Here is a 22,306-nt window from a genome sequence, read left to right as displayed (position 1 = left end):
TACTAACGGAAGCGGGTACCTATACTAGTTGAAATGGTTACGATATCTTGAAAAAAATCCTTATTAAAGTTTTAGAGAAATTCTACATATAAAAAATAGTAAATGGAAATGTCGACGAATATTAATAAGATTTTTACAAACATTTAAATCAACAAAACCATAAAATCTTTCTTAACTTTTTTACTTTTTTTACTTTTTTTTCTTAACTTGTTACGCCATAACTTGAGAACGACTTTACGAATTTTATTCATCTTTTTTAAGTTTTCTAATACTTTGTTGAAGGTTCTTACGGAATGACAAATTAAAGAAATTGCCCAGAAAATTGGGAAATTTGTGAAAACTTAACGACTATTTAAGGTTGCCGCCTTTCAGAGTAAAAGTATTTACGCAAACCATATTAATTAGTAAATACAATAACGTAAAAGGCGAAAGACGTGGGTTCGAATCACGCCTCATGATGGAATTTTCCTATCCTTTAAAAAAATATATTTATAAAGCATTCGAATGCTAAAATCTAAATAAAAGTCAAGTAGTTCTATGTAATATAATAATTTAATATTACATATTATAATATAAACCGCTAAGTACTCAAACGAGCTGAGTATTCGTATTCAAGTCTACTTACAACCCACTCGCTTGGGGAAATAATTTTATCATTTCGTTATAAAGCACACTCAATAGACTGGGGTAGAAGCCTTTGAAAATAATGAAAAGATAAAAAAAATCGCAGTCGGATGAAACCCATTAGAAAAGGAGGGGAATATGATGAAAATAAAAGGAAAAATAAATTACGGTCAATCCGAGTTCGGGAAGCGGGAGGGGGGAGCTTTTAAGAGAAAAAAATGGTTTCTCTCGATTTCCGACAAAACTACAAGTCCTATAGAAAAAAGTTCAATGGCAAAGTTGTAGGTAATTAAAAGTTCTACAACTTTTGTATTCACAATTTTTTCACATAACCTAAAAATTTAGGTGAAAAATTCAAAAAACCAAGTTTTTGGTCTTTTATTTCTATCTACTTCAAAATTTATTTTTTTTCTACGAAATTTGGAGGAAACTTACTTTATTATGTCCCAAATACACTGTAATTTATTTGGTTGAAAATATTTATTTTTTCGCCTTATTTTGAATTAATACCAAAAAAACAACCTAATTTTCAATCGAAAAGTCACCCGTCAAAATATCAGCTTTTTTCAAAAACTTGGGGTGCCTTTTATTCATTGAAATCTTTGCTTTCATATGGTGTAAAAAAAAATAAACACCACCATAGTAAATGTTCTCAGGAAATGCATACAAACAGTGTGATAATGAGCTTTTACTTAATCAGGCACACTTCTTGAACTCTATATCTTCTCTTGTATCGGCTTTTCGGTAATATTTCAAAAGAAAAATAATTATCTGTTCTAAGTTTTATATTTTACAGCATATTCAAAAGCAAAATGATGTCGATAAAAACATTTCAGGTAGTTCGAGAAGTGTGCCTGATTTAGTAAAAGCTAATTTTCAGACTGTTTGTATGCATTTCCTGAGAACATTTACTATGGTGGTGTTTATTTTTTTTACACCATATGAAAGTAGAGATTTCAATGAATAAAAGGCACCCCAAGTTTTTGAAAAAAGCTGATATTTTGACGGGTGACTTTTCGATTGAAAATTAGGTTGTTTTTTTGGTATTAATTCAAAATAAGGCGAAAAAATAAATATTTTCAATCAAATAAATTACAGTGTATTTGGGACGTAATAAAGTAAGTTTCCACCAAATTTCGTAGAAAAAAAAATAATTTTGAAGTAGATAGAAATAAAAGACCAAAATCTTGGTTTTTTGAATTTTTCACCTAAATTTTTAGGTTATGTGAAAAAATTGTGAATACAAAAGTTGTAGAACTTTTAATTACCTACAACTTTGCCATTGAACTTTTTTCTATAGGACTTGTAGTTTTGTCGGAAATCGAGAGAAACCATTTTTTTCTCTTAAAAGCTCCCCCCTCCCGCTTCCCGAACTCGGATTGACCGTAATTTATTTTTCCTTACATTTTTATCATATTCCCCTCCTTTTCTAATGGGTTTCATCCGACTGCGATTTTTTTTTGTTTCAAAAATTATTTACTCTAGTCTACAACGTCTGTAATATGAGTTAGTGAATTTATTATGAACTAGCTTTCCACCCGCAGCTTCGCCCGCGCAGTCAAAGAAAAACCCGCATAGTTCCCGTTCCCGTGGGATTTCCGGGATAAAACCTATCCTATTTCCCGGGGTAAAAAGTAGCCTATGTCCTTTCTCGGGTATCAAAATATCTCTATACCAAATTTCATGCAAATTGGTTCAGTAGTTAAGGCGTGATTGAGTAACAGACAGACAGACAGAGATACTTTCGCATTTATAATATTAGTATCTATGGATTCTACGTTATACTATGAAGTTAATAATATTTTAAATTAGTATTTTTCTATTAGTTAATGGCTTCATTTTTATTCAGTCTGCTAAAGGAATATATTCTCAATTTCAAGTAAGTAATAATACAAATGAAAAAACCGTTTTAAAATCTTTTATATTAATTAACTGGGCACATTATGAAATACTAGCGGTCCGCCCCGGCTTCGCCCGTGGTACCTACATGTTTTATAGCCTAGGTTGCTCAGTGAAGATGCAGCTTTCTAATGGTGAAATAATTTTTTAAATCGGTCCAGTAGTTTATGCGTGAAAACCATACATACATACATAATTACAAACCTTTCCTCTTTATAATATTCGTATGGATGAGGCAGATTGCATTTGTTATACTTATAGGTGTTATGGCCATACATTTTTATGTATGGGCAAGATAGTAACAGTGATAGGTTTTATCAGTTTCATTGAGATAGAACCCACAGCCTCTTCGATTTCCATCCTAAACTCACACATTTACTACTGCTTATTAGTATTTTATATTGGAGTGAGGGTGCTACTGTGCCGTCGTAAACATTATCTCTGCCTAAAAACTAATTTAAATATACTAAAACAGAGTATTATGGTAAATAACCGATAGTGTTTGTGAATTTATTGAGTGACTACTGTGATATATTGAAGACTTAAAGAAATGGACACGGAAAAATACATTTCACTGTAAAATATAATAGCGAAGACCTACCATTAGTGTTACTGTTTTTGTGGACTTATTCAACAATCTTAATGGTTTGAACTAAAACCGAATGCCGTTTTATTGTGCACGGAAGTGATTCTAAATAATTTAAACGAAGAACAATTACATATAAGAGTAAAATATATCAACATAACCTTAAAGTTTTAACATTTATTGTGATTCGACGTATCTATGATTCAATATCCTAGCGACACACAGCGCCATCTAGTAGAAAGAAGCTGAGGAACTTATCTGTTTGCAATCGATACGTATACGTATTTTTATTTTATCAACATGGAAGAGGTTTTAAATGCACTTAAATTTATACAAAAGGAATTGGATAACCAGAAAATTATTATCCAGGAAAGTGGAAAAAATATTACCGAACAAGTTACACAGAATATTAATACTATGTTAGAAGAAAAATTTTGTCTTTGGGAAGAAAAGCATAATAAACTTAAAGAAGTCGTGGAAAATCAGGAAAAAAGAATCTATTTCTTAGAAAAACAATCAAGACAGAGAAATTTAATTTTTTTCGGTATTGAGGAAACAGAAAACTCGTACGAAAGCCTGGAAAAGAACATTATCAAGTGGATAGATCAGTTCTTCTCTATAAAACTAAATTATTTTGATATTCAAGAAGCGAGGAGAGTAGGAAAGAAAGGCGACAGACCACGCCCAATTGTAATTACTTTTTCTACTTTAGGAATAAAAATAAAAATTCTTAAGAAAAAACTGATGTTAAAAGATACTCCCTACTACGTTCAAGCGGACTATCCGAAATATATACTAGAAAAGAGAAAAGGATTAAAAGAACAATTGAAAATAGAGAAAGAAAAGGGTAACACAGCTACAATCAAATACGACAAATTAATAATTACCGAAAGCATGCACAAAAGAAAACTTTCTTTATCACCTGAAAATAGCACAATCCCAAAAATTGAGAAAACTACTCAAACCAATAAAAAGAATAAACAACAACAGCTCAAATCGACGGCCAAAAGATCAAATAGCATATCAGAAGGAGTGATAAAACCCGGCATGTTAAACTTTTTAGTAAATACAAATACAGTTAAAACAAATAACACTCAGAACGTAAATAACAAGAACATATAACAACTAAGCCCCTTCTCCAACATAGATCACAGCACAACAAGAACCAGATACCAAGAACATCTTCCAACCCGGCTGGTCACCGTGGAAGATAATGACCACAACCCTCCAAATGAATACACACAACAGCTATCATAGTGCAATCTCATTTGAGCATTTTTTTTGGGGGAGGCCTTTACCCAATACGGGGTTTCTACAGACAATCCTTAAAAAAAAAACATTTAAAGAATTAAGAAAATAAATGATAATTCATAAACTTAAAATAAAGTAAAAATTTAATAAAGCTAAAAATACTGTTAACTAACGAACAAAATATATGTACTACAACCAACTTACTTTTAATGTAAATTGATCAACTAAGTGTAACTATAACGTAGATATAAAAATATGTAGTCTTAAATGATTGTAACTGGTTTGTAGAAAATAAATGGGCTTTTTATTTTATTTTATTTATTAGTATTTTATAACATTTCAAACCACCAAAAAGATTGCAAACAAACATCCATCCTCACAAACTTTCGTATTTAATACTAGCTTCCGCCCGCGACTCCGTCCGCGCGGATGTCGGTCTTCGCGTGGATGGTTTATTTCTCCATTTTGAGTAACTCTGACAATGACATCTTATAAATATCTATTGGACCCAAATACGGCTAGGCCTATAATAAGAGCGTATACGCACTATGCGGGTAGCCGCATTGCGGGTAGCCGTCCGGCTGACCGCAGGATGCGGTTGCGAATGCGGCCAGCCGGACGGCTACCCGCAATGCGGCTACCCGCATAGTGCGGTTGAAGAACCGTTGCGATTTGCGGTCATGTCAATCCATTTCAAAGATGAAAATGGAAGAAGCTGCACTTATTTACTACATTTACACACGTTACGTAAAGAAGAAAAGCAAAGAAAGAAGTACTGGGTGCATCCTTATTTGCAAACACGAGATGAGAGCAAGCATTTTGCAACCACGTGCACACACTCACTCAATTGCGGGCAGCCGCAGACTGAACCGCACAGTGCGTATAGCAACCGTCCGGCTGGCCGTCACTCGTGACGTAGCTCTCCGAGCAACCGGAGCGGTCTGCGGGTAGCCGCATCGCAGTGCGCATAGAAATGAATATTACGTACAAAATTGTGCTTGCGGTCAGCCGGACGGCTACCCGCAATGCGGCTACCCGCATAGTGCGTATGAACCCTAATACGCAACGTGTTCGCGGTTCTACAGAACAACGTCTATGGAAAAATGAAAAATTAAGATTAATTTTTTTTCTACGTATTTTTCCAGGATAAAAAGTATCCTATTTTACGCCCAGGATAATAAGGTATAATTATACCAAGTTTCATCGAAATCGAACCGGTAGTTTTCACGTGATGTCTTCACATACAGACAGACAGACAGACAGACAGACAGACAAAAATTTTTTTAATCACATATTTGGGTTTGGTATCGATCCAGTAACACCCCCTGCTATTTATTTTTTCAATATTTTCAATGTACAGAAATGACCCTTCTACAGATTTATTATATGTATAGAATAGATAGATTAATAGTAGGATACTATAATGATGTGGAATATCTTACCTCGGGGCAGGTCGGGGCATCGCAGTGTACACCGGCCACTCGTTATACAGCAGAGGGTCGCGGTACGAGTTCACTTCGTTCATTATCTCTGGAGCTCTTGCCTGCCTCTTTGAGAACCTGTTGCAATACAAATAAATGTCAACTTTAATTATTTGCGGGTAAGATAGAAAAATTGTGTGAATGTTCTTAATTAAAAATGTTAAGGGGTGTTAGGCGGTCAGCGAAAATTCAGCTATTCGGGCCTGAGGTAACGGGTGAGGGGGTTCGCGTTTAGTATGGAATCAACGTGCTCGAAACTAAAAATCGTAAGCGCCATTCACATTTTTATCAAAAAGTGAATGAAAATATTGGGAACTATATTTTCTATCACCAAAATTTATATTTGTCATCAAGTTGTATCACCTAATAAATAGATCTATCACCACGAAATATTTTCGTTCTCAAATAAACAAAAATTGTTCCCAGGTATGAATTATCAAATTAATATTAATTTATGTGTAAAATAAGAGATCGATAACCAATAAAATTATATTGCATTACATGAATATAAACTTCGTTCTTATAATAACAGTTTTGTTACTTAAATAATAGCTCTGTGCTCAGAATGGTAGATCTGTCACCAAATAAATCGATTATCGATCCCAGACTGCGACTCTTTTTTATTTGATATTTTGTTACCAATACAGTAGTAACATTTTATTTCGTTCAGATATTAAATTAATAGTATTCGTTACCAATTTAATACATCAATTTATAATTTTAATGAAAAAATGATCAATTTACTATTCTGTCTTTCTAATTATCTAATTTCTATCTTTAATTAAGTGTTTTATCTACTATTCTGCTAGCCATAAGCCAGCTATTTTAAACCAGCGCTGATTGTTCGGTGGTAATTATTTTAAACAATAAATATTGATTATTTTGACTTTAATTGTTTTATTTACTACTCTGCTAAAAATTTTATTTAAATATAATTTATATATACTACCAGTGGAAATTTAGAACCTTGGTAGTCTAGTTAAGTAGCAGAATCTTTTGGTTGAAACGATCATGACAACCCTAATTTTTTATTTGAACTTAATGCAATTTTCTAGTAACATAATATGATTTATTGGTGATCTCTTTAAATTAGTTTGCTTAAATACTTATTAGGACACACCTATTATAATACATACAAAAACATTTATTTGGTACTAGACCTTATATCTCAGGATTTTAGGTGATTTATTGTGGAACTGATTTTGCATTGTTTGGTGACTACATTTTGGTGACAGATCTACTATTTTGAGGACAAACCCTATTATTTAAGAAACACAAAACTAATTAAATTTTTGATAGCTTAAATGATACCCGAAAATATTTAGTATTTTCTAAATCTAAAACAGTCGCGCACGAAATCGAGAAGGTAAATACATATGAATTTGTGATTTTATACGAATTATTATCGTAAAATACGGTTGTAATGAGCATTTACATGATATTTTAGAGGTAACTTCAGGATTTTTTTTATCGAGCAAACTTTTTCCAATCGCGTTTTGGAAACAGTCATCCCATCACACATACGTTCTCTAATACATATTAGAAATTTGAGTGCGAAAAAACTCGTACTTCAATATTTTCAATTATAGCTCGTAGAAAACAGTCCATTTTTCCGTTTTCACCTACTAGGGGCCCTTAAGAAATGTAATATCGCTTTGAGATTTAAAATTTGGGTTTGTGATGTCTGTTTACAATATTTTCCAGTATATTTATAAATCTATACTAATATTATAAAGCTGAAGAGTTTGTTTGTTTGTTTGTTTGTTTGTTTGAACGCGCTAATCTCGGGAACTACTGGTCCGATTTGAAAAATTCTTGCGGTGTTAGATAGCCCATTTATCGAGGAAGGCTATAGGCTATATAACATCACGCTAAGACCAACAGGAGCGGAGCAGTGCGGGTGAAACCGCGGGGAACAGCTAGTTTATGTATAAAGGAATAAAGAAAGATGATTTTATCTACTTTTAATTAAACGAATTTATAAGAATTAAGCAAAAATAAAAACTTCTTGCTTTGCCTCATGTCAAGATCTACGTATAAAAAAGGAACTTTTAACATTTATACATAACTAGTTTCCACCCGCAGCTTCGCCCGCAGCTTCGCCCGCGCAGTCAAAGAAAAACCCGTATAGTTCCCGTTGCCGTGGGATTTCCGGGATAAAACCTATCCTATTTCCCGGGGTAAAAAGTATGCCTATGTCCTTTCTCGGGTATCAAAATATCTTTATATCAAATTTTATGCAAATTGGTTCAGTAGTTAAGGCGTGATTGAGTAACAGACAGACAGAGTTACTTTCGCATTTATAATATTAGTATGGATTTTATTGGTACTTTTCTAAGTAAAATCATTCCAAAAATATAACAGACAGACGTTCACATTTATATTAGTACCTATAGTTTGCTAAAAGACAGGTAAAATATATCGTATATTTTCTATAACACCAGACACGGGGAGTAAAATGTCTCCATTTTATCTTCCTTGACCTTCATCACGTGTCAATTTGTCAACGCTATGTACATCGTCTCGAGGTAATACTTATATTATATTGGTGTGAATTCACAGTGGTAAAGTTTTACTTGAAGTTTGACTAATAGAACTACAATTCCTTTTTTTTAATACTTTTTAAATGAATGAATGAAAATGTTTTAAAAATGAATACATAAACTAAAACAAGACTTAACATAAAACAGTAAAGGGCGGCCTTATCGCTAGGTAGCGATATCTACCAGGCAACTCTTACAATAAAAAGAGATAAAACAATCTGGTGAGTGAGCAAAAATAAGACAATTGTCGTAACACAATGATAAAATTTACGAATTATTTGATAATATAACAAGATACATTAATATTCAGAAAAGTTATTCAGAAGCTTAAATTGATAAAAAAAGCTTTCTTTAAGCTTATAATAAATACAAGCTATGCCCTGCGGTTTCACCCGTATTGCGCCGCTTGGTCTTAGCGTGATGATATAATATAGCCTATTGCCTTCCTCGATAAATGGGCTATTCAACACCGAAAGAATTTTTCAAATCCAACCAGTAGTTTCCGAGATTAGCGCGTTCAAACAAACAAACAAACTCTTCAGCTTTATAATATTAGTATAGATTCCTAGAATATCCTTCCAAAAATAGTTTTTCGTTTTATACTTTTGTTGTCTATACCCTAAAATGTAATATTATTTGTTATTACAAGTTGTCCCGGGAATCTTTGTTTTACCAGGACACCCTTATCACTTAGGGGTGTATAAATAGTTTACGACCTTTCCTCATACCGAATATACGTAAAAATATCATAAAAATTGGTCAAGGCGTTGCGAAGGAGGTTAGAAACAATGTGACACGAGTAGTTTATGTCTTTCTATATAATATAGATAGATATACATTCTATATCTGTTTATTTAGGTATAGGTATAAAATTCTCAGAAAATCGTCTTAGTTTAGCTCATAACTCAAGAACGGCAGAACAGATTTTTATGAATTTGGTTCGTTGGATTTGATTGCGTTTGGATTAGAAAAATATATATTATAAATATTTGATATTTATTGTTATAGCATTGCAATGTTTTTTAAATCATATTTTGTTTAATCGTCCTCAAATTGATCTTTTCTAAAGGAAGAGCGTAATATGTGCCGAGCACACGTGCCAGAAGTGAAACTTCTTTGGTAAGAAAATTTATTTTCTTTCTTTGTTTCAAAAATACTAAAATCGTCGCCTTACTCCATGACGTGACGGTATTCGTATAAAGAAGTTTCACTTCAAAAATGAACAAGTATAAAGAAAATTTTCCAGGAAAATGTCTACCCGGGCGGAGCCTCAGCGAGCAGCAACAAGCAAGTATATTGTAAGTAACTACAGATGTAGTTGCAAAACAATTACTTAAATGCCACAGTAAAAGGTAGAAAATTGTGAACTATCTAGGTAACCTCACGTGGGAGGAAGAATACTGTCTTTTACTTAATGACTGGCGTGACCCAATAACCTTTGTTAATAAACGGCGGGAAAATCAATAAATACATTATTTAAAGGTCACATTTGTTAGAGTTTATTGTTTTGTTTCATTGGTTGTGTTTCAGTTTGAGCTTTTTTGTGCTTTAGATTTGGTAAAAGTCTGAATTTTTGACTAAAACTTTGAGATTTGAGGTCTCTCTAATTATTATTGTAACTTACCAAAAAATAGACATATACTATAATATATATTATTATCTAATACCTAAGTAGATAAGTATATGTTTATTATCTTTGGATAGACAACAGTATTAGAATTAATTTAATAATTCCAATATTCAAACTGTAGAAAGCTGAATCATTGATGACCGTTATTATTTTCAATGAATTCATTATATTTTTTTATGAATATTTGGTAAAAATAGCGAATTTAATTCGAAAGTATGAATCGGATAAATTATCTATCGGAAGCAAAATAGACATCTTAAAGTTTTGGGCTCGTCTCGAGGGAAATTTCGTCAACAAAAGTTATCTGAGGCTGTCAAAAAGGAAAAAGGATAATATGAAATATACAACAATTTACTTAAATGTCAAAGGGAAATAATATTAATATTACCTTGTCTGATTTAGGGTCGATTTTTCAATGCTTGGATAAAACTTATTCGTCGAATAATGTATAAAACTACCATTTTAAAAACGTAGGTATTCTAATTGCCCGTATTTGACAGTTTACGTGACATTTTAATATTATCGTGTAATACTTTATTAGACGGATAAGTTTTATCCAAGCATTGAAAAATAGGCGCTTAAACGATTATTATAAATAGATTTAGGAATGAATAGCGGGATAAATATGATACACTCATAGCTTTAGACATTTTATTGTTTCACTTTTAAAAACAAAAAAAATAAACAGGGCGCAAAAAAGAGTGCCTTCATTAAGTTCACTTAAAAAAATACTGGAAGAAAGTTCTTTTCTATGCAAAAAATGTGAATAAAATAAATACGCCTGTAATATTTCTATCTCGATTAATCAACATTTTTCACATCACAAAACTATGTTATGTAAGAAATAAATTATTTAATATACAAGAATATTCAAGTCTGTTATTTTTTTGAACAGAGCCGGGTGCAAAACTAGTTATCTATAAATACTGGTATTGTCTATCAAAACTTTATGAGAATGTAATTAAGCTGTGTCGTTTGTTTTCTGAAACTGTATCGGCCGTAACATCTGAGAGCTTAGAAAGTTTCTATCGAAATAAATTTATTTCTATTTATATATGGTAATTTGTTTGAAATTAAACAATGGATGAAATGAGGTTTAGAAGATATATAAATCGAACTATATATCTATACTTAGTATTATAAAGCTGAAGAGTTTGTTTGTTTGAACGCGATAATCTCGGGAACTACTGGTCCGATTTGAAAAATTCTTTCGGTGTTAGATAGCCCATTCATTGATGAAGGCTATAGGCTATAAATCATCACGCTAATACCAATAGGAGCGGAGCAATGCGGGTAAAACCGCAGGGCACAGCTAGTAACTAATAAAAGCCATTTATAATTTATCACAAGGAAAGTCGCGTCGATACACTAACTTGTACACTGTACAAAATTAGACTTATAAAGGAAAATAATTATATCAAATAGTGTCTAAATATCTACACACGTGAAACATATTCGCTCTAATGCTCCGAAAATGTCCGGTATTCTAAAGTCTGAACACGGGAAATAGTTGTCTCTTCAAAATATAACGGAACGGGATATTCAAGCTATGTCGGGAATGGCGAAACGAATTCCCAGGATACCGCAGTGAATTGAGTTACAAGTTTAATATGAGGGCTAAAAATTATGTTGTAATGATTATAATTAATCGGAAGTCGGAACATGTGTTTTTATTAATTATTATTATTATATTAGATTACAAATTGTAAATTTTTTGAAAGCTTCTGCAAGATAGACCGGACTCTCAGTGGAGTTTCGTTTGCAAAAATCGCGGACCTAAATCTGACTTCTGATATATATTGTATAGATCCCAGACATCCTATAGACAGATGTTGCCAACCAGTTTTGTGGTCCCCCTGCCCGCACCCCGGTAATTAAATATGGCATACAAAGAAAAAAATAAAAATTTCCAAAACATGCCGTGTGGGGTATCAAATGAAAGAGCTTATAGAGTAGATCACGAATATATAGCATACTATATACATTTCTTACACTTTCTCTAAGATTTTTTAGAAAATTTACGAAAATGGTCCATTTTTGAGTTAACTTTAAACCACTATAGATTGAAAACTCATGAATATATTTTTTAAATTATTATTTTAAATAATTAACAATAGTCCATTGTTTACGATTCAATATTTCGTACAGTGAAATAGTTGCATGGGGGAGTGGGGGGAGCATTCAAAGATGGCGAGTATATTTTCAAGTTCATATAGTATATAGTTATTTTCATCAAATCCACCACATAGCTCACTTATATTATATTACGAACTATTGAATCATAAACAATGGACTATTTTTAATTATTTAAAATAATAATTTAAAAAATATATTCATGAGTTTTCAATCTATAGTGGTTTAAAGTTAACTCAAAAATGGACCATTTTCGTAAATTTTCTAAAAAATCTTAGAGAAAGTGTAAGAAATGTATATAGTATGCTATATATTCGTGATCTACTCAATAAGCTCATTCATTTGATACCCCACACGGCATGTTTTGGAAATTTTTATTTTTATCTTTGTATGCCATATTTAATTACCGGGGTGCGGGCAGGGGGACCACAAAACTGGTTGGCAACATCTGTCTATAGGATGTCTGGGATCTATGCAATATACATCAGAAGTCAGATTTAGGTCCGCGATTTTTGCAAACGAACATCTCCTTGGAGCCTGCTCTAAGAACTTTTGATAGGTTGTATGTAAAATGTTGACACTTTAGGTGCCAAATTAAACTTATATTTTAAATACAATTAGCTATAATTTGTTGAATTAATTTTAATTCGATGCTGTAGGTGTACCTACCTTTTAATAATAATAAATATTTTTATTAATGTCCTAAGCAGTTAGTTGAATTGTATAAAATTCTATCTATAATTGTAATGTCCTATGTCTGTTATGAGGAATCCACTTTATCTTCAAAATTTAATGGGTTTTAAACTGATTTTTAACGTAATAAATGGATAGACTATTGCAACTCATAACTGAGTTTCCTTGCATTTCATATATGGCAGAAGATGGCGGTCTATCCGCTAAGTTAGACAGCTACTTGTCGTAACTTAGAGAACATGACGTCAGGTAGGTTTCTAATTGACGTGTTGCATTTGAAATAAAACATATTTTTTATGTGTGTAATAAAGGTGTAATATTATCAGACGTTTTGCTAATGGTACAAGGATTTACGCCTCTTGTATGTTTTTGTAAAATTATTGTAGTTTTACTTGATCCCACTTACCTCCACATAGCCTTCAGCTGGTCGCACGTGGGCTCATCAGGCTTGAGCTCCCGGTCTCGCACGCGCGACTGGCGCGGCGACAGCACCGGCTCCTGGTCTATGCGTTGCGCTGCGCACGCGCACACGCTCGCCGCGACCAACCATGTGCGCCAGGTTATCCACATTCTGTTGAAAATAATTAATACTATAATATTATAAAACTAAAGAGTTTGTTTGTTTGAACGCGCTAATCTCAGGTACTACTGGTCCGATTTGAAAAATTATTTCGGTGTTAGATAGCCCATTCATCGAGGAAGGCTATAGGCTATATATATCATCACGCTAAGACCAACGGGAGCGGAGCCATGCAGGTGAAACCGGAGCGCAGCTAGTTTTTTATAATGTACTACCGGTCCGCCCCGGCTTCGCCCCTGGTACATATTTCGCAATAAAAGGTAGCCTATGTTCGTTCTCAGGGTCTAAAGATTATCTGTGCCAAATTTCATCAGAATCGGTCCAGTAGTTTATGCGTGAAAACCATACATACATACAAACTTTTCCTCTTTATTATATTATTATTAGTATAGATAGGTGGCTAGTCATTTTAGATGTGTCTTACCGCTAGTTTCTGAATTTATTTATTTATTTATCACTAGCGGTCCGCCCCGGCTTCGCCCGTGATACATGTTTACGTTTTCTCTACATAAGAACCATCCTCGTACTTCAAGGAATATAATAAAAAAAGAATCATCGAAATCGGTTCGATTCTTCTTTGTTGCTGTAAATCAGTGATATCTGACTCAAAAAAAGTTAAAAATCCAAGAAAATATAACTTAGAAACTGTTAAGTTTATATTCATAATGCTATTTATATACATAATTACAAAAGAAATTATCGTGAGTATATATGTATAAATAAAAACATTGTATTTATCCAAAACCGTTCAGCCGTTTCTGTATCAACAAACAAACTCAATAATACGATACTATTTAACAAGGGCAATACAAACCGCATGAGGGTAGCAAACAGTATTTTAATTGCGTACTTGTTCATGGACTTGTGGTTACTGTATAAAGTTGAAAACTATTCAACCTATTTAAAATGCGATTAATATGGTTGAAGTGGTCACCTCTATTTAAGTAGTTATTTTTTTTAATATTAAAGTTTTCACTTGCTTTCTGTACGTTGCAAAAGCTCAAAGATTGAGATCAAATATGGTTGCTAAACAGCTATAATATAGTAGAGTACATACTAGTAGACTTTTATGTATTAATACTATGGATCATTATTATTATTAATAACATAAAAAGTATTAGGTAATACCTAATACATAAAAAATATATCACTACAGTCTATGGTGGAAATAAAAGTTAGTTAGAGTTATCCATAATCTTCTCACATTTTCTTTCCTACCAGGTTGCCTGGCAGAGATTGCTGTGTAGCAATAAGGCCGCCTATTGTGCAAAATTTTTGTACCTCATTAATTTGTACCACATTTCCTATATTGTTTTGTACAATGAAGTGTTATAAATAAATAAATAAAAGTTACTATTAAGTCCATGTCTACGTTAAAATACCTTAGTTATATTGTTATGAGAATGGAAACCTAGAGAATAACATAATAAACGATCAACTGCAACCAACAAAAGGGGTCTTATTCTATTTTCATATAAGTACTTATGCTGTACAATTCAAAAAACTTGTTTAATAATTGGATTGGATAAATACTTTTATTTCTTTTACTATTAAGCCCATGTCTACGTTAAAATACCTTAATGTCGGTTTAGTTATTACTTATTAATTTGTCATGAAAATGGAAACCGACAAACCTAATTAAAATAATATACGATCAACTGCAACAATGAGGTAAAATTCTATTTTCTTATAAGAATGCTCTAAAATTCAACACTCTGAACCTACATGTACAGTGTACACGAATACCTCATCGATAATTTCACCTGAAATCCAAAAGTAAAGTGCACAGAAATATGCGAAACATTGACCACAACAAAAGCTTCGTTAGTGCCGCCTCTCCGCTTTGACGCCTTTGAATAGCATGTACTATCAGCTTTATATTGCATGTGTAAGAGCTTTATTTAACACTAGCTTTCTGCCCGCGGATTCGCCCGGGTTTTCAAAGAAAAACCCGCATAGTTCAAGTTATAAATGCATGTTTAAAAAAACATTAATGCCATGTATTGCACACGATAAAGTTATCTGTTTTGAATCCGTTGTTTTATTTTTTTACGTGTTTCAGCTTCATATTGCGTATCATATAACGCATGTATATGAAGTATATTTTTCAACAAAAAGTATTAACGCGTGTATTGCAACAAAGGAAGGTAATGTTTATTGCATTGTTATATTTTTATACGCCTGACCTGTGCGCCTGACATTTAAATCAATATGGCTTGTTGTTAAAGTTTGACTGGCATATTTAAATTGTTTTTAATACTGTTATCTACCTACATTGCATTTAACTTTTCACGCAAATAATATTACAAAAAGATTATTTGCAAATTGGAATAATTTTTAATCAATTTGGCATCGCTAACAAAGCCCTCTAGAGTTTCAGTTAAAATGTTATCCAGTTAATGTCAGAACTACGAATAATAAAATAAATGAACGAGATAATAACTCATAATTTATGGAAGCAATAAAGTATCAAATAAATAAGTAATAAACGGCTACAATAAATCATTTTTAAAGCGACAATTGGATAAACATTATTTTGTAATAATTGAACGTGTGAGACCGTCGAGCGCAATCAATCTCAATGTTTGCTTTTCATTTGGATTGAATTTTAATTTTCTGCCCAAAACAACAATCTTATACATATATCTCTATTTTTAGTACATATTAATTCATAAGTGATACGCTCGTTTGGGATATGAAATAGGCAGAAGAATATATTATTTTGTGTATAAAACACAGCGGTCTATCTGTCTTTATGCATGCGTAAATCTTTAAAACTACGCAACGGATTTTGATGCAGTTTTTAATAGATAGAGTTATTCTCGAAGAAAGTTTTAGTATATAATTTGTTAAGGTTTAAACAAAGCAGGCGAAACGCGGAAATCTTGCTCGAGTTTTATTTAATTATAAAATTTTAATTTTGATTCTTTGCTACACCGAATTCATTAATTTCAAATGCTATATACATATTTAAATAAACAACAAAGTTTAAACTCAAAGCGATGCAGCGCTGCGATTTGTTCAGCCGATTTCCTGATGCAACATCCTGTTCAATTCATCTTTCCGGTGTTTGCTTTTCAATATTTTACTAGCTTCCTGTGCAAGCTTGCTTTACTCTATCCTGGGAAATTTATCGGCTATACAAGTGTATTTTCTATTTCATTGGTGTGAATATGGATCTTTAACTATCATTACATAGTATAAAACAAAGTCGCTTCCCATTGTCTGTCCGACCTTATGTATGCTTAGATCTTTAAAACTATAGAATTGATTTTGATGAAGTTTTTTAAATAGAGTGATGCTAGAGGAAGGCTTTATGTAATTTATGTTATAGACAAAGTGGGTGAAGCCGCAGGCGGATTGCTAGTAGATTTATAATATAAACGTCTTATATAATAGAAACAATATTATGTATGTCGGAGAATTTAAATAATTCTCCATAATTATTTATAATTAGGTAGATATGTGAAATAATATTAAATAATGACTCAGTGTGCACACCTTGCGCGGTCGATGGTAGTACCGAGACTATATCATCGAGCTACTGACTCAAGGAATATAAACCATAGCATGGCCCGTAACCCCATGCATTTCATATCAATTCAATATCGACATTATGTTGTACACCATAGAGTACATTGTAATAGGGAGGCATCGCCACGAAGGTATAGTAATTCTCTCACATGTATATTTTCCGGAAAAAATGAAAGTAACGGCATTATAGACAAACGTGACAATTAAAATTTTATTACCTACCTACACACTTTGGTTCATAAGTAGAAATTATATAAACATACGTCACGCGTACCACGTATTTTTTATTTATAGATACAAATGTCAAACCAATCAGACTTATTTGAGTCTTATACGAATTTGATTGTTGATCCTGCCACCTTTTATCATCCTTTATGTTGCAATTTGTGAATTACGTAGGTTTAAATGATTGTATTTGAAAGGAAAGTACTTTTATTTATTTCCTCAAATCTATATCTTATATATAAAATTCTCGTGTCACAATGTTAGTCTGCATACTCCTCCGAAACGGGTGGACCGATTCTCATGAAATTTTCTGTGCATATCGGGTAAGTCTGAGAATCGGCCAACATCTATTTTTCATATGTACCAACCACGGGCGAAGCCGGGGCGGACCGCTAGTATTATATAAAACTCAAAGGTGACTGATATAGTGATCTATCAACGCACAGCCCAAACCACTCGACGTATCGGGCTGAAATTTGGCATGCAGGTAGATGTCATAACGTAGGCCGCGTCCCCTAAGAAAGGATTTTAGAAAATTCATCCCCTAAAGGGGTAAAATAGGGGATGAAAGTTTATCGTTTCCACGCAGACGAAGCTGCGGGCAACAGCTAGTTGTAATATAAATGCCCACGACACTTGACCCAATTTTTACAGAAACACGATCACGCCTCGTGCAATGAAGCTTGTAAAGGACCAGAATGAGGCTTGACTCTTTAGAAAATATACCTATTAAAGCTGTAATCCAGAAATATGTGCATGTGGGCGTATGAAATATCGGGAAAACGATCAATTTTTCCAAGTAATTTAATCACGAGATCTCCGCTGTAGGTATTTGACTTTGTTATAATGTATGGCCAATGTAACTATATCCATATCTTGAGAAATATCCGGGAGTTATGAATGAAATACTGAAATAAATTTACAATGAATTTGAATTTACTGATACATAGTACTAAAATAATTGTATTAAATCCATTTTATACCACTTAGCTGTGCCCCGCGGTTTCACTCGCGTGGCCCCACTCCTGTTGGCCTAAGCGTGATGGCATATAGCCTAATAGCCTTTCTCAATATCTAACACCAAAAGAATTTTTCAAATCGAATCAGTAATTCCCGAGATTTGCGCGTTCAAACAAACAAAGAAACTTTTCAGCTTTATAATATTAGTATAGTTTCCGTTTAAATAATCACACATTTGTTGTCTTTATTTTGTACAAAAGCAAGTAACTTGATGAAGAAAACGTTTAGATTGTAAAAGAAAGAAAAACATTTATTTATTTACGGGTAATGGTCTCACGAGTCGGCTTGACCCAATTCCTTTTGAACGACGTGTGAAAGGACTACTTTTATGAACACAAGCTTACTAAGTTTCCAAGATTTTCAAGAAAACCTTGCAGATTCCCGGAAATCTATATATAAGTGAAGTCCCATGTCCCCAAGAGGGGTAAGGGGCAGATGCATTATTCATACATCTGTTTCACTGATCGATTTTATTTAGGGACAAGTAGGTGATCAGCCTTCTGTGTCCTGCCAGCCCGAGACATTTTTTTTCTTCGTCTCCACCGGGAATCGAACCCAGGACCCCTCGTTTCTACGCGCATGCGTCAACCACTGTACCGAGGAGGCGGTCTTGAAATCTATATATAGGAAGCTATTATAATTTAAAATAATTAAATAAATAAATATTATAGGACATTATTACACAAATCGACCTAGTCCCACAGTAAGCTCAATTAAGGCTTGTGTTGTGGGTACCTACTAGGCGACGATAAATATAATATTTAATAAATACATATATAGATAATAACACCCAGACCCAAGAACAAATAATTGAGTTCATCACACAAATATTTGCCCTGACCGGGGATCGAACCCGGGACCGTCGACTCAGTAGGCAGTTACTTTACCACTGCGCCAACCGCGTCGTCAATTCTCCCGGATATAATAGGAAAAATGCTTCCTGGCTATATTAGAAATACTGGGAAGTTTTAATTCCAGGAAACTTCAAGTTTAAGAACTTACGGGTCGTAAGGGACCAAAGAAACGTGCTTAAAACTTGGCACAAAAATATCATGTTGCAACAAGACTTTTTCATACAAAACCCGGAAAATATGCAGATTATTCGTGGTAGAGATTATATTTTACGGTTTTAAAAGCCGTTTTATGCTCCTCGTAATGCTTGTTACTGAATTAAATAATTGGATGATGTAGCTGTGAAGAAGCTATGATATGATAGGGCATATTTTAATTGCTTAGGACCTATTTTTAAGTTCAAAGATAATTTAAAAAATTTGATGACATTTCAGAAGATAAAAGTGATGAACTAGAAATGAACAGAGCCTCTAACAAGTCTCTAAGATATGAAAATATTACACTCTTACTAATCCCTACTAATAATATTATAAATGCGAAAGTAACTCTGTCTGTCTGTTACGCTTTCCCGCTTAAACCTCTCAACCGATTTTGATGAAATTTGGCACAGACAATCTTTAGACAGTGAGAAAGAACATAGGCTACCTTTTATCAAATCACCAAACTACCGGAAGCTAGGCTATATTTTATCCCGGAAAACATAAATATGTACCACGGGCGAACCCGGGGCGGACCGCTACTTCATATAATGACAGACATAATTCGTGATACGAACCTCAAAAACTAATTATCACCATTATAAGCTTTAATTTGAATACAAATGAAAATTGAAAATGAATATTATGATTTACAATAATTGAAACCACAATTCATACATTTAATTTAAAACATGACTAAGTTTGTCATTTCACTATAACATATTACAATGCTAATTCAATTATTTCAGTTTAATTACCTCGTTTTATTCTAAGTTCGTTTTATTCGAAAATCAGAGGCCAGAGGCAGTCCATTGTTCTAGAGAACATTATTGGGACCGCGTGGGTGGACAGAAATCAAATCTTTATGTAACAAACACAGAATAAAACCGCCCAAGTGCGAGTCAGACTCGCGCACGAAGGGTTCAGGGGCCTTAGACAAAGTAACAATTAAAAAACGATAACGAAGTTAGAAAAGGCAAAAATGTATGGGATTGACATACGCCGCGTTAGATCACGTGGTCTATCTAATGTCAATCCCATACATTTTTCCTTTTCTAACTTCGTTATCGTTTTTTAATTGTTACTTTGTCTACGGGCCCTGTACTATCTATAATAGAAAATCACAGTTTATTTTTAGTATTTCTTATTATAGCGGCAACGGGTATACCTACCTACATCATTTGTGAAAATTTCAGCTATCTAGCTATCACGGTTTATGAGACACAGCCTGGAGACAGACAGACAGCTGAGGCTTAGTAATAGGATCCCGTTTTACCCTTTGTGTACGGAACCCTAAAAATAGAGGTCCTGTATATTTAGGGTTTTATTCGACAAATTATTTGGGTATATACTTTAAATTGCCAATTTCTGACGTGACTTGATTGTATTTTTAGTTTATGAAATATGGTATTGTATTGAAAGCTTTTTATTGGATTGTAGCAGGCGTTTTGTTTTCAAGTAGGTATGTTTATTGAGTGTATATTTCGTTTTAATATCTGGAGCGGTTTGTTCTGATCGATTTTTTTACCAAAAGGTGCCACTACAATAGGTTAAAGTTCCAGAAAGAGGGAAGACTTTTCTATGTTTTTATGTAAGATTATGTCCGAAGTGTATTTTTAAGCTATTGCATAGCTTTTATGACTTTGAGCGCGGCGACCGAATGTTAAAATTCCGTAACGAAAAAACCTAACACCCCCCACTCCAACCGGCGCGGCACAGCGATGTGATGCTATGCAAAAGCTTTACCGCGGCAGGCCTCGAGTGCCACACGCAGGCAGAGTAAGGCGATCCTCACACTGCCCCGCATCACGCTGCATGTTGCATGTCGAAGCACCTACGCGCGTTCCTGCGGGAGTGCAGATCTGCATCTTCGTGCGGGTTTTTTGCGCACTCACGCGCGTAGGTGCGTTTGTAGATTCACGCACGGCGGCTCTCATTTATTCGCCGTTCTCTGTGGTGCAGGTGGTCGTACAATACTGAGCATCAAGACGCGCGGCACTGCGGGATTCGGTGTGCCATACCTTGCGTCTCGCCCCGCACCTACGCGCGGGGATGCATGTTTCTCCGCGTGTATGCGCGTGATCCGCATGTACGCGCGTGGTTGCATTTTCAGTGTGTTGGACTGTGCGTGTTTTCTATACAAACGGAGATACTTACAAGTAACGTTAAACACGCAGTCACGCAACATGCAGCGTGGTGCGTGACAGTGTGATAATCGCCTAATGCTTTATTTTAAAATTTAAAGTAACACCACTCGTTGGCTAGGTTTTGTTCTAAGTTCAAATATTTAGTTCTTTGAACTGCATATTTCTTGGATTTCATACTTTTATCTTATCTTCTAAATTTCTAGTAGACATTCAAAGAAACACAGATTGATATATACCTTTGAATTCAAAACTGCATTTTATCTTGTCTCGGTTTATTCCATAAAAGCCGTATTAAGCTTAAACTTTCCTGAAGCGATATTAAATTCAAGAAATATTAAATTAGTTTATTTCTAATAAGCATTTTATAAATAGATTGAAGGTTATTCTAGACGTCCTCTTGGAGATATTATCTCTTGTTCAAGTTGTGGAATATTTTAATTACTTAATTATTATGCGTTATATTTTTAGTTCTGTCGCTTAGAAGATTAAACATTTCTATGGATAAATATTATAAACTAGCTGTGCTGTGCGGTTTTACCCGCATTGCTCCGCTCCTGTTGGTGTTAGCGTGATAATATTATAGCCTTCCTCGATAAATGGGCTATCTAACACCGAAAGATTTTTTCAAATCGGTCCAGTAGTTCCCGAGATTAGCGCGTTCAAACAAATAAACAAACTCTTTAGCTTTATAATATTATATAGTATAGATTAAAGATTCGTTCCATGGGAATTATTACAAAGTATGGTTCTTTAATAGATTTGTTATTTTATACTGTGTCAAAAATATAAATTACTAGAGGTCCGCCCCGGCTTCACCCGTGGTACATATTTCGCAATAAAAGGTAGCCTATGTCCTTTCTCGGGTATCAAAATATCTCCATACCAAATTTCATGCAAATTGGTTCAGCAGT

At 33.7% G+C, this 22,306-nt stretch overlaps 2 protein-coding genes across 2 annotated transcripts in view; one reads left to right on the top strand and one right to left on the bottom strand.

Annotated features, from left to right (window-relative positions):
- LOC149477791 (uncharacterized) overlaps window positions 1-22,306 on the bottom strand; it is a 92,308-nt gene that overhangs the window by 30,095 nt on the left and 39,907 nt on the right. Inside the window, exons 2-3 of the mRNA XM_089710381.1 lie at window positions 13,247-13,411; window positions 5,803-5,919 (exon numbers count right to left, since the gene is read on the bottom strand). Coding sequence (XP_089566507.1) covers window positions 5,803-5,919; window positions 13,247-13,410 — 281 coding nt within the window. The 5' untranslated portion in view covers window position 13,411. The remainder of the gene's footprint in view (window positions 1-5,802; window positions 5,920-13,246; window positions 13,412-22,306) is intronic.
- LOC149477792 (uncharacterized) lies at window positions 2,924-4,618 on the top strand. The gene has a single exon (XM_089710123.1). It carries the CDS (start codon window positions 3,410-3,412, stop codon window positions 4,229-4,231), a length of 822 nt encoding a protein of 273 aa, XP_089566249.1. The 5' UTR covers window positions 2,924-3,409; the 3' UTR covers window positions 4,232-4,618.

The sequence above is a fragment of the Colias philodice genome, chromosome 24 (assembly GCF_061535455.1).
Source record: "Colias philodice isolate Cphi_HAF_F1 chromosome 24, ilColPhil1 Martin Lab GWU primary, whole genome shotgun sequence".
Taxonomy (NCBI): Eukaryota; Metazoa; Arthropoda; class Insecta; order Lepidoptera; family Pieridae; genus Colias; species Colias philodice.
The sequence above is the reverse complement of the archived record's forward strand: the minus strand, read 5'-3'. Positions and strand labels throughout refer to the sequence as shown.